We start from the raw sequence: 15,172 nt of genomic DNA, 5'->3' as shown, positions 1-15,172 counted from the left end.
AAGAAGATTACATGAAAGTGAGAGGAAGCAGTGGGGTGAGGGGACTACAGACAGCCAGCTAAGGACGTGTTTCTGCTAAGTCCATTGCCAGACTTGGTGATACGGTACCTAAAACTGGAAGTCAGGATTTGTTTGGGAGAGTGCTTTTGAAAGTTAGAAAACGTTTTTTGCAGATTAAATCTGTCAGACTAACTCTCCCATTTGGTGGGTTAGTAAATGGGGAGTGGAGCTTCCATAATTCCCTGAGGCCTTCATTTATCTCTATTGAGATTGAAGAAGGGCCTAATAAATAGAACTTATCATCCTGTCCAAGGGAGAGCAATATAGAGAGACAAAGGAGTCAATTTGGAGATTAAAAATATCTCCTTTGTTATGAATAAAGCAGTTCCTGTAGAGCGTGGCTTACATCTGTGGGCAGACAGGTTTCCCAACAGTGGACCTGGGGATTAGACAGGCCTCCTAGTGACAGGTGATGCAGGACACCGCCATCTCCTCTCTGGGGAAAGAGCAGAGCAAAATTCGAGTTCTTCCCCACCCCCACAGCATCTCCAAAGCATCCAGGATTCTGCTCCAAGTTATTCTACAGCTGATGTGGCTTCCTGCTCTAGGAGACCGGACAGTGTGTATTTAGAAGCTATACCTTCCGGTGTTCTTAGTACCACGTGCCCATTTGGAAGGAAAATGGAAAGTGAGGTGAGAACCCAAGGGCATATGTAGAATACATTTCTATCGCCTGCCCTTTCAGTTCTGCATGCCCGAAGTCAAATATTATGATGGCCCAAAATAAACTTACTTTCATTGGACTAAGTTAGATGTAGACTGTCAGTTCTCCAGGGCCTCTGAGCACACAGGTTTTTTCTTTGCTTATAGCTCTAAATGGAAGCATAGCCTGTAGAGAGAAAAATGAATAGTTGAGCCTTTCATGTGTACTCCAACCCCAACGATAGAATGGCTGCTCTCTTAAAATGCAGAATTTCTGTTAATAATGAAAAGTAATACATGGTGGATTTCTAATCATAAACAACTAAATATTTCCTGTATGTGCCTCTCGTTTAAACCACAGAACCATGCCCTGTCTGTATTTGTAGCTTAATTGGTCAAGTGTGCATTTCAGACAGTCAGATTGGCTTCATCAGTAAAATACGAATATTAGCAAAACACGAATTGCTAAAAATGCAAAAATCTTACCAAAGTAGTCAAGTGTATAATTCCTTTGTATTAAAATTTTATTGTGCCATACTGAACACATAAATTTAAGAGTTTATAAACTATGGCTCTATGATTTTACCCGTACCCCTTCCTCTATTCCAAAAAAGCACCTTCCAGGATGAACTACTGGGGAATTTGCTCTGAATTACTGCCTCCGGGGGAGGCAGTGTTGAGTAGAAGATCTGAAGTGAGAAGACTGGTTATGGCTGTCACAGTGATTCCCTGTGGAAGGAAGTGGGCTAGTCACTTAATGGGAGATGCCGGCAGAAGAGTGCCTGTTGGGGGAGGTCCAAGGGTCTTCAGAAGAGTCCTGCCAAAGAGGACACATCGCTCCCAGCCTCACCAGCCATGCTACAGAAGCTCCCTGCATTCCTTTTCTCTGCTTCTTCATCAGGGCCTACCAGTTCCCACCTCACTATACTTCTTTCCCCACCCCACTTCTTACCTGGGTGTCCTCAGCTCTTAATTCTCCTATTCAGCCTCACTCCTCCAGCAGTAATGACAATTTCAAGGAGCTACCTCAGAGGCTCAGTTTCCTTGTCAATAAAATGGGATAATTAATAATCTCTGCCTACTTCATGGAGTGATTATGAGAATCAAATGAGATGTATGTTAAAGCATTTTGTTAATTGCAAAATGCTACATAAATGTCAGGTGTTATAAATCTTTAGCTGGTCTGTTTCTCAGCTAAAGCAGTTTTTATGCATATTTTACTCACCGTCTGAACAATTCTTTGTCAGATAGCAAATGTGTAAATGCTGCTGTTTTTCCCTGCCTGGATTATGGTGGTTCCTTTGCAACTTTATGATGTAGGCTGAATCTTTAAGTACTCCTTTGGCTCATATCTCTTCCCCTGAACACCCATGGAAGATCATAATCCATAAAACACAGAGGCAATAACTCCTTTTAATTGCCAGGAGTTCATCATTTGCTAAGTTCTAAATACAGTCACTTAGACACTTGCCTTGAAAAGCCTGTCTCTGTTTACTCCGTAGAGCCGAGACTGTGTGAAGCTGGGCCCTCCCGCCGAGGGAGAAGTCGTCCAAGTCAAGTGGCCCGATGGCAAGCTCTATGGGGCCAAATACCTGGGACTGAACGTGGCCCACATGTACCAGGTGAGTGCTGCCTGGTGTGTGATGCTTGCTGAGCTGGACAGGAGAAGCCAGAGGGAGTAGATCCAGTGTGCTGCTGATCAATAAGTCACATCAGTTTGGCACTTCTTATTTTATAAAAGAGGCAAAGATTTGATGTCTGATGACCCAGATATTGGAGTTTTATTACCATGTTTGACACTGGGAAACCCTAATAACATTTGATGAATGGTAAGACTGTTGTTAGACTGGAAAGATAAGCAACTGGATGCCAGGCTACTTTCCTGTGTTTTCATTATACGGGAAGAGCCTGACTGGCTTGTTTGTCCCTCCATAAGGCAAGACAATAATGACAGTTCATCAACCAACAGCCCCTGAATTGATGGCTTTTGCCTGAGAGACATACCCCACTGGGCGTCTCAGCAAACCTAAACTAATAGTGCACTGGTACAGATGTGAACATTCGTACACCCAAACTTAAAGGAGTGCTTGTTTAATGAAGAGTGCAGCTATCCTCTGGACATTCCGTTCATTAGGGAACTCTACATTCCATTAAAGAGTCTGTGTACAATTAAAAATGAATTGTATCCCTATCAAAAATGAGATTGAGTTAAACTCTGATAAGGAAAACAGCACGGACTGCACAAGTGCGTTTATATTCCTTCAAAAAGACTTTAAACAGGAAGATTGAAGTAAAGGGAGAAAAAGCAAAAGGCTCAGGCTGTTAAGTTAAAAACAGCTTAAGAATGATAAGATTGCCAGTTTCAGCAGAGGTGTTAGAAGACCGATAAGGGGCAAGGGCTTAAATGGAAGAGTACGTTATAGGACACTGCATCAGGAACTGGAGCACAGTATAATGAAAAGTGTTCAAAGAAGTTTGGAAAACAGGGCGGAGACATTTTTTCAGCTCTAGAAAAACCCAAGGAAGTGGGGAAGGGGCGGGGGACGTGTGTGTGTGTGTGTGTGTGTGTGTAAAATGGCCTTTAGGCCATTTTCCTGTTTGTATTAATGACAATGTTAAGTTGCAGATTAATAGAGTAGGTGCTAGATCTTCTTTGCATCAGAATGTCCAAAGTTAGACTAAAATCATAAGACAGCCTGGTAATATTGGAGACTCCTAGGAAAGAAGCATGATTACGTAATTCAACAGAAAATAATTACATTAATTAAACAATAAATGCAAAAGTGAAGCATCTCACATGTAACAGAGTTAGTTGCTACATTATAAAAGTATCATAATGAGGATGTTGCAATTCAGGCTAATTAGTAATAAGTGTGTTAACTTCAGTTGATTTTATGATAGTCTATCAACATAGAACTATGGGCATATTTATAGACTTAATGAAAAAGTTGAGACTAATATTAAAATGTCTCTCAAGTACGAGTAGTTTAAAATTCCTCATTAAAGCAAGTGGCCTTTTGAGATCATTTTGTGTTTTATGTCTAATTCAACCTCACCATTGAATAAGCAAAGGTTTTTACACAAACAGGCGTAACTAAAATACCTACTGCACAGTGATAAGTATCCTAAGTACATACATGTTTTGACCCTTACAGTAGCCCTATAAGATAGGTGTTTTTTACTCTTATTTTACAAACGAGGGCAAAAGGGCTCACTGAATTTAATAATTTGTTTAAGAGCACACAGCTTGTAAAGAGAAAAGCCAGAATTTGCTCTCAGCTCTGTCCCAGCTACAGTGAACAACCATGCCTGCTTGTCAGGGAGAGTCCTGATTTTAGCCTTGAAAGTCCTGCATCCTGGGAGACCCCTCGGTCCCCAGCAAACCAGGACAGTTGGTCACCGTAGCATACTCTCTTTTAGTTTTATAGTTGCCTTTTTTCTCTTTTAGAATTTTCAAATGATCTAAAACAGGAAAAAGTTAGGCACAAGTGGTTCTAGCAATGTGATCAAATTCTATAAAGGAGATGACACCTTGGCCTAATTAAATATTGAAGAAACCGTCCTGCTCAAACAAGGCCAGGAAGAAAATCCTTCCCACCTCAGCCTTCTGGGAAGTAACAGGGAGAGTTTTCCGGTGTCTGACACCTAATTCCATCCTTTTGTTTCAGCTTAATCAAACATGAGCAGGACATGGATAATAAGTCTAATTATATATTTAATTATAATATTTTTTATTAACATAGATCTCACCTCCATGCATTAACTTACCTTTTAACTACAAGTACAAGCATACTTTTATTTCTTAAAAGTAAAGAATTCAAACAAACAGACAAGTAGGGACTTCAAAAATATCATCAATGGTTGAGAGTTAGGACTATTAGATATTCTACCCTGTTTGCATCCCTTTTGTTGTTTTCTCCTAGAAGAGTTCACGTGGGATTGAACCTGAACTAAGAACAATCGCTTTGAATAGGGCATTTGATGAATTTCTCCTTGATGCTCTAGAGGTCTGGTAGCCAGTGTCACCTATACCCTTTTCTTTGACAAAATCTAAAATGTTGGGGAGGGGGGAACTTTATGAAATTATTGCTGCCATTTGATAAGATTGAAAAAGTTTTAAGCATTTTTATTTTGGGTAATAATATTGTATTTTTGCGCATTAGTGTGGTTTACACATAATGAGGCTGGAACCTGGGATTTTCCTGGCCAGTTGGTTGAAATTGACAAAAGTGAGTTTTGAATGTTAAAGCTCTGTAAGAACATGCAAAATTATTTTTTCTGGGAGGATTATTATACAAATGTCAAGGTATCATTTCTTTCTTGTAGAGAAACAGTCCTCCCTTTTATGTTGTCAGAGCCTCTTAAAGAAACAAACGGTAGTCCAGCCTGTCTTACTGCTAAATTGGCCACAGTCTCAGGTTCTGAGAAATTATTTGAGCAACAGCTACTTTTCTTTGTGCTGTGGGGATAAAGTTTTCATGTCACATATTCCAAGACACTCATTTTCAAGAATTTTAGCTTGTATGAAAACATCTTTTGTTCTTAGTTTGATACGGGAAAGGCCTTTTCTTCCTTCCTTGGCTGTTAGCTGTTTTTTCTTCCTTCCCTCGTTTATTCTGCTTCATCCTTTTTAATGTAGTTAGTTGGAACCCTGAAAAAATTGGTCAGTGCTTGTTTGTTTTTTAACATCTGTTATGATGTCTTATTTTTCATTAGGTTGAATTTGAAGATGGATCCCAGATAGCAATGAAGAGAGAGGACATATACACTTTGGACGAAGAGTTACCCAAGAGAGTGAAAGCTCGTTTTGTAAGTGCTGCCTAGTGCCACTCTGGGCTCTGCCCTGTGGTTCCCTCATCCTCTCCCGCTGTATCCCAAGTACCGCAGGAAACATGCTTAGGCTTCTGGATTGATTTTGAAGAAAGCCAATGCAACTTTTCCCTTATTTGACCCAAAACAGGGAAACCACAATAGGTTCCTTATGTTTCTTTCTAATGAGGTCAGATGATGCTTCTTTGTGTTACCATTTATTGGCATACAGAAAATAGTTGTTGAATTTGTGCTCTGTCTATGCAAGGCATTGGGGGCATACAGAGAGCCATCAGGCATTTACAGTCTTGTGAGTAGAAGCAATATTAAAGGAAAAGTTTTCAGTACTGTGTTTCTCCGAAAATAAGACCTAGCCAGACAATCAGCTCTAATGCGTCTTTTGGAGCAAAAATTAATATAAGACCCAGTATTATATTACATTATATTATGTTATATAAGACCCGGTCTTATATTATAGTAAAATAAGACCAGGTCTTATATTAATTTTTGCTCCAAAAGATGCATTAGAGCTGATGGTCCAGCTAGGTCTTATTTCCGGGGAAACACGGTAGTAAATTAGAGGGGACTCGGCGTAAGTGAATGTGTGGTTTCCTATAGCCTTATCATATACTGATTAACTTAGCTAATGGGGAAGTTAACTTCTCTTCCTTTCTTCTGTTACAGGTCTAACAAAGACCTAAAAAGCTGAATAACTTGTCAGAAGTTCATTAATGTTTGTATCAGTTCATAATTAAACAAAGCTCTCACTTTTATAACAAAAGGAATAAAGAAAGCCCAAATATTAGTTGTGGGAATACTAAAGCAGTTTTGTAAAAACGAAAATGCTATTAGTTTCAAGCCCTGTATACATACCGTTAAAAGACTAATAAACATGGAAAAATAATCAAAGCTGAAGTTGTTAAAAAATATAACTCACAATAACTTAGTTTTCATTATTGTATCATAAAATATTTAGTGGACCCTGAAATGAAGTCAGTTTTACTCATTTAGAATTTCATCTACTGCATCTGCAAAATGATAAATACCAAACAGGGAAATTCGAATGAATGGGATTTTTCTGATGAAAATGAATTTTTTTTCCTGAATAAATGGCACCCTTACTTTGAGTTAGTTGCTTCTACTAACAAGATTGTGCATGCTTATGATACATCTTTCTGCTGTGATAGAGTTACCATGGATTGATTTGGAAAATCCATGGGTTAAATGTTCAGTTGTGTTCAGTTCACTCGTTTCCTGTCAGGTGGGATCCTGAGAATAGACAACTGTATCAGGTGTGAATTGACTTTCCTTCTCAGCTGCATCCTTGACAGGAAGGTCCTTCAAAGTGAAATAGTCAGAAGAAGAGTGGTAGTAATAGTACTGCTGCCACCCACCCGCAGGGTCACAGAGGGGACCACACGCTGGAAAGCAGGTTAACCACCGATGATAAACTGCAGGGAAAGAGAAAATCAAATATTCCTAATGTGAAGCTAGCCGCTAAATCCTAACAAAGACCTAAAAACCTGAATAATTATTTTGTCAGTGTTCTAGGTCTTGAAATCTCTTGAGAACAACTATCTTTTCAAGCAGCTGTAGATGGTTGCCTGCCTCTCATCTAGGCTCCTGTCTTCTATGGGTTCTCCCGCCTCTCCCTCTCCTACCTCCTTTTATTCTTTTTAATTAAAAAAACACTTGTTTTTAATTATCTAGAGATTTCGAGGGTGGGAAATGGAGTAGGTTGCCCTCTGAAAATCTCTCAGGTCTTTTGACTTTTTTTAATCCATGTATGGTGAAGCATCCTACCGTGTTTCTGCAAAAATAAGACCTAGTCGGACCATCAGCTCTAAAGCGTCTTTTGGAGCAAAAATTGATATAAGACCTGGTCTTAGGTTTACTATATATAAGACCGGGGATAATATAAGATAATAAATATATAGAATATATAGATAGAATAGTAATAAATATAATATAATATATAATATAATATAATAAATATAATATAATATATAATATAATATAATATAATATATAATATAATGTAATATAATAATATAATACCTGGTCTTATATTAATTTTTGCTCCAAAGACTCATTAGAGCTGGTGGTCCAGCTAGGTCTTGTTTTCGGGGGAACACAGTATCAGCTGGGTCTTGCAGATTTCAAATGCTATTTCCTAATCGCAGTAAAAGAAATCTTTTTGCTTTCTGCTCTGATCACAATCTCTTTGTTCCACAATAGATTTGGTTCCAATACTAGGGTGTCTTCCCATGTAGCTTTGTTTGAACTCAGCTTCTGAGTTTTTTAAGGTCCATGTCTCTGAACAATTACACCAACATTCAACAATTTTTTTTTTTAAATCTCAAAGAAAAAAAATTTTAATGAGAAAATGGCAGTGAAAAATCACATAAATACTCTGAATGTAGCCTGTTATGTCAAACAGTTGAGCCTAGTAGAAAATATCTTCAGGAACAAAGGTTCACAGTCACTAAATCCAGCTCGCCACCTCAGTTTTTATTGAATCAAAAACTTACGCGATTCTGTTGTCGCAGACCAGCTTTTCCTTAGGTTGGTGTATAACCCTCTGGCCCTTGGTTAGTCTGGCTATAACTGCCATTTTTTTTTCCAGTTGGTGAAAACAAATCTAATTGAAAAACTCATTGATGGAAGATATTTTATGACCAGAGAAATCTCTTTGTGTGTTTTAAGGAGGGGTGGGTTAGCAGCCCTCGCTGGGAGGCCTACGTTGTTTTAATGACTTGTGCTCACCCAGACACACACTGACTTGGGAAGAAATTTTTTCAAGAGAGTCAGCAGTCCACCTCGGTGATTGTGCTGAGTTCTTTCCCACTAACTTCAGAAACAGCCCCATTACCTTTTATTGTCTCACAGAATAACCATAGCAACGGTGCATAATTAACTAGAGCTACTGGTAAATCGGTTTTATTATTGTGTTTGAGAGGCTGACTTTTGCTGTTCTCACACGGTGGCAACACTTTCATAGATGTTTTATTTTCTTCTTTGATAACTTTAGCACTTACAAAAGGGAAAGATTACTCAGAGGAAGTACTTTGAGGAGAATGAATGAAACAAGTGTTTTCTCCTACTGGCAGAGAATGCCCAAACAACCTGTGGTCTCCCAAGCGAAACAAGGGTAGTGTGTGGTGGCCTGTGGAGGCCGTCGGTTACCCTGGATAACTGGCTGCTAACTGGCAGGAAACACGTCCAGCTGTGCCCTTGGGTCCATTTAGTAGTTTCCGAGCTTCTTTGTAACTATTCCATTGTTTGTCTCTTCTTCACGATTGACGATGTGTTTTCAAGCCCTAAAAGCTGGACTCTGCCTTTGTCACCAACTAAGGGAGGTGGCCTCAGTGACACAGTAAGATGCACTGCACAGTGGTGTATTTGAAGTGATCCAACTCAGTGAAAACAAGTTGGGAACATATTTTAGGAGGCAAAACAGTAGGGAATTAGGAAGCAAAAATAATGCTTTATAATGTAGACTTTACCTCAGCATAACAGAAAAGGCCCACACTCCTTCCTCCAGCTAACATTTACTGAGCTGTGACCTAGTGCTGGGCATGTTGCTTGATGTTGAGAAAATGTATAAAATTCAGTATTAGTCCCTAATATCCTCACCCTCAGGGTTTCAAGGAACCCCCGATGGGGAGAAACTTAGCTGCCCCTCGTCCCGGCCACTGCCCGCATTCTATTTCACTGACATGTAAAGGAGCCCTCAAGTTTGGCTGTGGCCAAGAAGGGATATCTTCCATGCAAACAACACAGCACCTCTAAAGACAGAAAGGCATGAATGAGCCAGTAAAGTGTAGCCAGGACCTGCAAACAGTTGAGTCTGACCAGAGCATGGGGTGGGATTATGCCAGGTTATGTAGGACCAGCCGAAGGATCTTGGATGTTATCTTGAAGGCAGTAGGGCTATTGAAAGATTGTAAGTAGTCCTACATACTGTGTTTCCCCGCAAATAAGACCTAGCTGGACAATCAGCTCTAATGCATCTTTTGGATCAAAAATTAATATAAGACCCGGTATTACATTATATTATATTATATTATATTATATTATATTATATTATATTATATTATATTATATTATATTATATTATATAAGACTGAGTCTTATAGTAAAATAAGACTAGGTCTTATATTAATTTTTGCTGCAAAAGACGCATTAGAGCTGATTGTCCGGCTAGGTCTTATTTTCGGGGAAACACGGTAGGAAGTTTTTAGAGAACTTCATCTCGTGGTTCTGTAGAAAATAGCCTGGGGGTATAGCAGTTGTTGCAGTGCTTTAGGAGAGGAAGTGTGAGGGCCTGCACTGAGGGGTCAGTAGGGATAAAGAAGAAAAGATAGAGGGCTTCAGGAAGGGAGGGGTCCTGGACAGGGTCGGGCAGGGGGAGTTTACTGTGACTTAGTTTTCCGATCAGTGGAGCTAAATGGATGGGGATAGATGTGCTATTTATGGAATATAGGAAGGCCAGCAATGGAGAAGAAAGACTGAGTTCAATTTAGGACAGGTCGAGTGGGAGTGCTGCTAGGATAAACACTCTGAGATGCCCATTGGGCAGTTAGACATGCAGGCTTGAGCACAGGAGGAGGTCTGGACTGCAGTGAGAGAGGTCAGCATCCTGGGAGTAGATGCAGGAATTGAAGCCATACGTGTGGGTGTGAAGGCCTAGGGAACATATGTGCAGAGGAGAAGGCCAAATGCAGAACCCCAGGGGCATCAGAGTGGAGCAAATAGTGAAGAAAAAGGAACCCCTGAGACATCAACAGTGAGCAGCCAGAGGAGGAGCAAGAGCAGGAGGAAGGGCTTATGGCAGAGAAGAGAGCTTATAGCAATAGTTAGGTCACAGCATAGCCAACTAAATTTAGGGTATAAAAGTGTCGTAGGAACCTAGGACTTGAGCAAGGACAGTTTCCGGGAGGCTGCAGGGGCAGAGGCTCAGAGTAAAGAGGAATAGGGGTGAATTAGAGATGACTATTAACACATTTCTCAAAAATCTGGTTGGGCCGGAGTCAAAGGAAAGATGGAGAGTGAGGGAAATTTAAATGAGAAGACTTTACTCCTGCTTGTGTTGGGGGAAAGTCCTTGGGGGTTGGAGATCTGAAGCAAGTGGGGCTGAAAGGAGGCAGGAGACTGGAGCAGGTAGGAAGATTCCAGAGCCTCCAGCATAGGGCCATTCCACCTGGGCTGCCGACCCGACCTCAGCACCCACCCCCAGCTGCCTGGGTCAGATCTTTGTCCATTTTTGTCACGGGCAAGTGCCATGCTCTTCTGCAATGTAACACTGGCTAATTTTAGTCCACAGCCTCTGACATGCGATTTGAAGATACATTTTATGGAACAGACATAATCCAAGGGGAGAAAAAGAGACAAAGAGTGCTGAGCTCCAGGTTTAAGAATGAATACGTGGATGACCCCGTGTATCGCACTTTTTTGAAGAGCTCTTTCCAGAAGAAATGTCAGAAGAGACAATAGTTTGCACGTGCTGCAGGCAACAGAGCAGCTTGGGCTGGAAGAGGGAAGATGAAGAAACAGCCATGTGGCTGTGCCATGTGTTTCACTGCGGTAGGTGACGGGGTGTCTCTTGACAGTGGAAAATGAGGCTTCCCAGAGCTTGGTTGTCCAAACCGCAAAATACACATATTAATTAGATACAACAGTCTGAAGCCATCCCCTGGTCTTGCTTTCACTTGTGAACAATTGTCTTCTGTGATCCCAAAGGATTTTTCTACGTGAAAGGAAATAATAGTGAGTCACCCACACAAAACAGCCACTGCCAGAGGAGGTGAGTCCCCACATGTGGCTTAGGCCCCTTGGCAGGAAACACATGGAAACTTCTCTCCCCGACCCCAGGTGGGATTCTCAACACCCAGGTGGGAGGGTGATAATTTATACGTTTTCCACAGTCAGGGAAGGACTCTCACTTATTTGTTTTAAATGGCAGTTTTTATAAAACATTTTTAAAACACAAATGGCATGTATGGTAATGAGATTTACCCGTGTGCTATCTGTATTTCCCTTGTACAGAACTTTTACATTTTTTTATATCCCTATTACTTTTGATTGTGTCTGATGAGAACTGAGTTGTTGGCCTTTGTGAAATTTTTGGCTCTTGAGAAAGAATTCTTATAAATTGTATGGAAATTTTATATATTTAAAGAGGGAGATCCAGGGCTGTTATTTTTAAACACTTTTTTTCATAATACATATTCTAAGTAGATATTTATAAAATATGTTTCTTTCATTATGTGTTTGTAAAATTAGAGTTTAAATAAATATGCTTTGATGCATAGTTTTGAATTAATATGATTTTTCCTTTTTAAAACAGCCTGAAATGTACTAGTGTTTAAAAAATAAAGATTTCCATTTTCTTCAGTTCTGTCTTCAGACTTGCTTATTTGTCCAGGTTTCAACCAATAGAAAAACAAGTTTTGTTTGGGAGCTGGCTTTCAAGAAACACTGGTGCCCGGGTTTGTCAGACCCTTCTTCTGTCATGGACTTCTTACATAGCTGTGGACACATCGCCAAACATTTCCAGCGTACCATTGGGGGTAAAGGCTTTTCTGCCTGCCCACAGCGCCAGCTGGACTGTTTCTTCCAGCTCCTTCTTCTAGGCCTGGAGGAACTCTGAGCACCTGGAGTCTGGAGCTCTTTTCATCCCAGACACCATTAGAAGAGGCTGTATAGATCCGCCACCCCTCCCCTCACTTTATAGACGAGGAGTGGAGCACAGGCAGGAAAGGGCTTGCCCAAGGTCACATAGGCCCTAGTGATGCTTCAGTTAACTGATGCCAATGATCCTGCATCACAAGCCACTGCACCATCACAGCGGCCGCCGCGAGAAGCACTTCTGTGCTTGTGAGTGTGTAGGTTGGCTGATCCAGGCTGGGCTTGGCTGGGCAGCGGCGCTGACCTCAGCTTGGTCTGGCTCATGGATCTGTTCCACATGTCTCCTGTCAGCCCACGGGACCCAGTGGTAACCCAGGTATGTGCTCATGTCTTTGGCAGAGGTGGGAGGCAAATGAGCCCAGCCGAGTAAGCACATTGCAGGCCTGCCTGTGATGTTGGTCAGCATCCTATGGCCCAAATCCCAGAGCCAGGCGTTGGAGGGCATTTCAAAGTTCCGTGGCAATGAGTGTGGATATATTGGGTTACTGGGTAGAGAGTAAAGAGCTGAAACAGTAATGACAGAGCCACAGTTAAATCTCAGTTCTCTAGACCGCTTGCTGGCTGAGTGCTGAGTTTCCAGGGTGCCTCGTGGCTGAACTCTGGGCTGGGGAAGAGCCCACCAGCCTTATTTTTACAGACTGAGCACTCTCCGTTCTCTACCAGTATAGTCGTATTTTTATCAAGTAATCAAGCTTGCATTTTCTATCTCCGGCTTGTGAATGGAGCTGACCTGCTCTCTTCAGGATATGCCAGGAAAGTAGGCCTATGTAAGGCATTAAGAGGAATTAATCTAAATGGGATCATTCGTTTTGGACATGTTTGCCTGTCAGCAAGATTTCTGATTGGCTGCCACGGGGATAAAATGTACAGGGTCCTGTGTGATCTCAAATACAGCTGTTTTTTATGGTCTCGCTTAACTAATGTTCCCATAACCAAGTACAGCTGTACATCGCCTTAGCAAAACAGTGCCAGCCCCAGATGCACTTTGGCTCTTGAGAAAGAAACCTTTGTTTCACTGTGTTCTGCATAATCGTCGTTAGCTCTATCACCAGACAGACTTAAAGCTTTTCCAATAACTATGACACCTCAGTTGTAATTTTAAATTCTTTGCGTTACAGTTACTGCCTTTTTAGGGTGTATGTTTAGCTTGAAATCCTTCTAGCATTAACAAAAATATTTGCTAGCTGTGATAATTCTAATGTAATTCTTATTGCAAGCCCTTGCTCTGGAGGTTAGAGGATTTGTAAAAACTGCCTGACAGATTTCACAACATTTTAGTTCTTTTATGTACGTTTGACATGAGAGCAGTGTGATCCTTATCAGTTGGCTTTTATTATGGTACTTTTGTTTAGTTCATCTAGAGAGAAATTGAGAAGAAGCATCCATTACAACATCACATGTGTTCTCAGAATACTTTATAAATTACTAGTGGGTAATAGTGTATGAAAACATGAAGCTCAGAACACAAAAATACGTAGGAGTGAATGGGTCGGCCACCTCGCTCTCTATCTGTCCGGTGTGAAACGAGGCTGAAATTCATGTTACTGTAAACAACTGGAGGTCCATGAGTAACCATATTGGAGTAGGACGTATATGCTGCAAGATAACAGTATGCTTTATTTTTGCCTTTAAGTCAAAAGGATTGGAAATGAAACCATCTTTATTTCAGATATTAATCAGCCCCCTAAACTTGAAGCTAACTAGAGATCCTGAGGCATTCACATCACATGAAGTAATTGGTTGGTTGCAAAATTCACTTGTACTACACACTCTGAGAATTCAGCTCGCAGTCATTGGAAATGTTACGCAGTCTCTCGCCCGGTGCGTTGTGTAGACATATAGCACTGACTGGTGGGGAGAATGATTCCTAATCTCTGAAGAGGCCAGCACTTCTCCATCAAGTGGGCTGGCAATTTAGAAACCCTATGCTCCATCCTCAGAAGGTGCAGGTCTTCTGGAAGAAATGCAACTTCATTGGAGAAGCTGATACTAATGATGTATTGAGCACGTACGCATATCTATCGTGTATACGCAACCTGGTAGGCTCCTTTGTGGCATTAATCTTATTTAACCTCCCCGAGAAATTAGCAAAGTATCATTCCCCCCTTTCATGGAGAGAATCTAAGTCGCAGAGAGGTTAAGTAAGTTTTGAATCACTCAAAGTTCTCAACGCCTGAAGACAAAAGAGGACTCTAAACCTGACCCAAACAAAAGATAGATGAGTATGAAGCTCAAAAGACAGGTTAGGCAAAACTATAGGGACAGAAAAGAAATCGGTGGTTGCCAAGGACTGGAGGTGGGGAGAGGATTGACAACAAAGGGGTATGAAGGAACATTTTGGGGGTGATGGAAATAGTGACCTTGGGGAAAGCATTTCAAGTGGTTTCATTCAAATTGGTCTTCCCTATTGGGCGTGCACCCCCTCCTTTCTCCTTTCAATATTTTCTTCTTCATCTTTAGTTTTCAGAAGTTTGATAATTATATGTCTTAGCTTTGATTTCTTTGGGTTTATTTTGTTTGGAGTTGGTTCAACTTCTTGGCCTTTCACCAAATTTGGGAAAATTTTCAGCCATTATTTCTTAGAATACTTTTTTTAACCCCGTACTCTTTCTTTTCTCCTTCTGGGACTTAACTGACAGAAATCGTTTGTTGTTACACAGGTCCTTGATCTTTTAAGTCTATTTTCTCTGTTCAGATTGGGTAAATTCTATTGATCTACCGTCTAGAACACTGATTCGATCCTCTGTGGTCTCCAAATTATTATTGAGCCTATTGACTTTTTTATTTTGGTTATTGTATTTTTCAGTTCTATAATTCCCATTTCTGTTGTTGGTGGTTCCAGTTTGCAGGCTTCTCCATTTACAATTCCAGGATCTATGAGAGAGAAAAAGCAAACCCAGAGAATCTTCCCTGTGTAGTTCCTAAATTGTGAAGCCCCTAACTAGTCTGTGTGCTTCTCAATATTTCATAG

General features: G+C 40.8%; 1 protein-coding gene across 5 annotated transcripts in view; it reads left to right on the top strand.

Annotated features, from left to right (window-relative positions):
- KDM4C (lysine demethylase 4C) overlaps positions 1-11,859 on the top strand; it is a 347,582-nt gene extending 335,723 nt beyond the window's left edge. For 3 of the 5 annotated variants that reach the window (XM_033123278.1, XM_033123280.1, XM_033123279.1), the window contains exons 20-22: positions 2,205-2,324; positions 5,419-5,511; positions 10,831-11,859. In XM_033123278.1, the coding sequence (XP_032979169.1) occupies positions 2,205-2,324; positions 5,419-5,511; positions 10,831-11,007 (390 nt within the window). In that variant the 3' untranslated portion in view covers positions 11,008-11,859. The remainder of the gene's footprint in view (positions 1-2,204; positions 2,325-5,418; positions 5,512-10,830) is intronic. The other 2 variants (XM_033123281.1, XM_033123282.1) reach the window with 2 other exon arrangements.
- The last annotated feature ends 3,313 nt before the right edge of the window (positions 11,860-15,172 follow it).

This window comes from Rhinolophus ferrumequinum, chromosome 12, assembly GCF_004115265.2.
Source record: "Rhinolophus ferrumequinum isolate MPI-CBG mRhiFer1 chromosome 12, mRhiFer1_v1.p, whole genome shotgun sequence".
In the NCBI taxonomy this organism is placed as follows: Eukaryota; Metazoa; Chordata; class Mammalia; order Chiroptera; family Rhinolophidae; genus Rhinolophus; species Rhinolophus ferrumequinum.
Note: the sequence above shows the minus strand (reverse complement) of the source record. Positions and strands in the feature narration are given on the sequence as shown.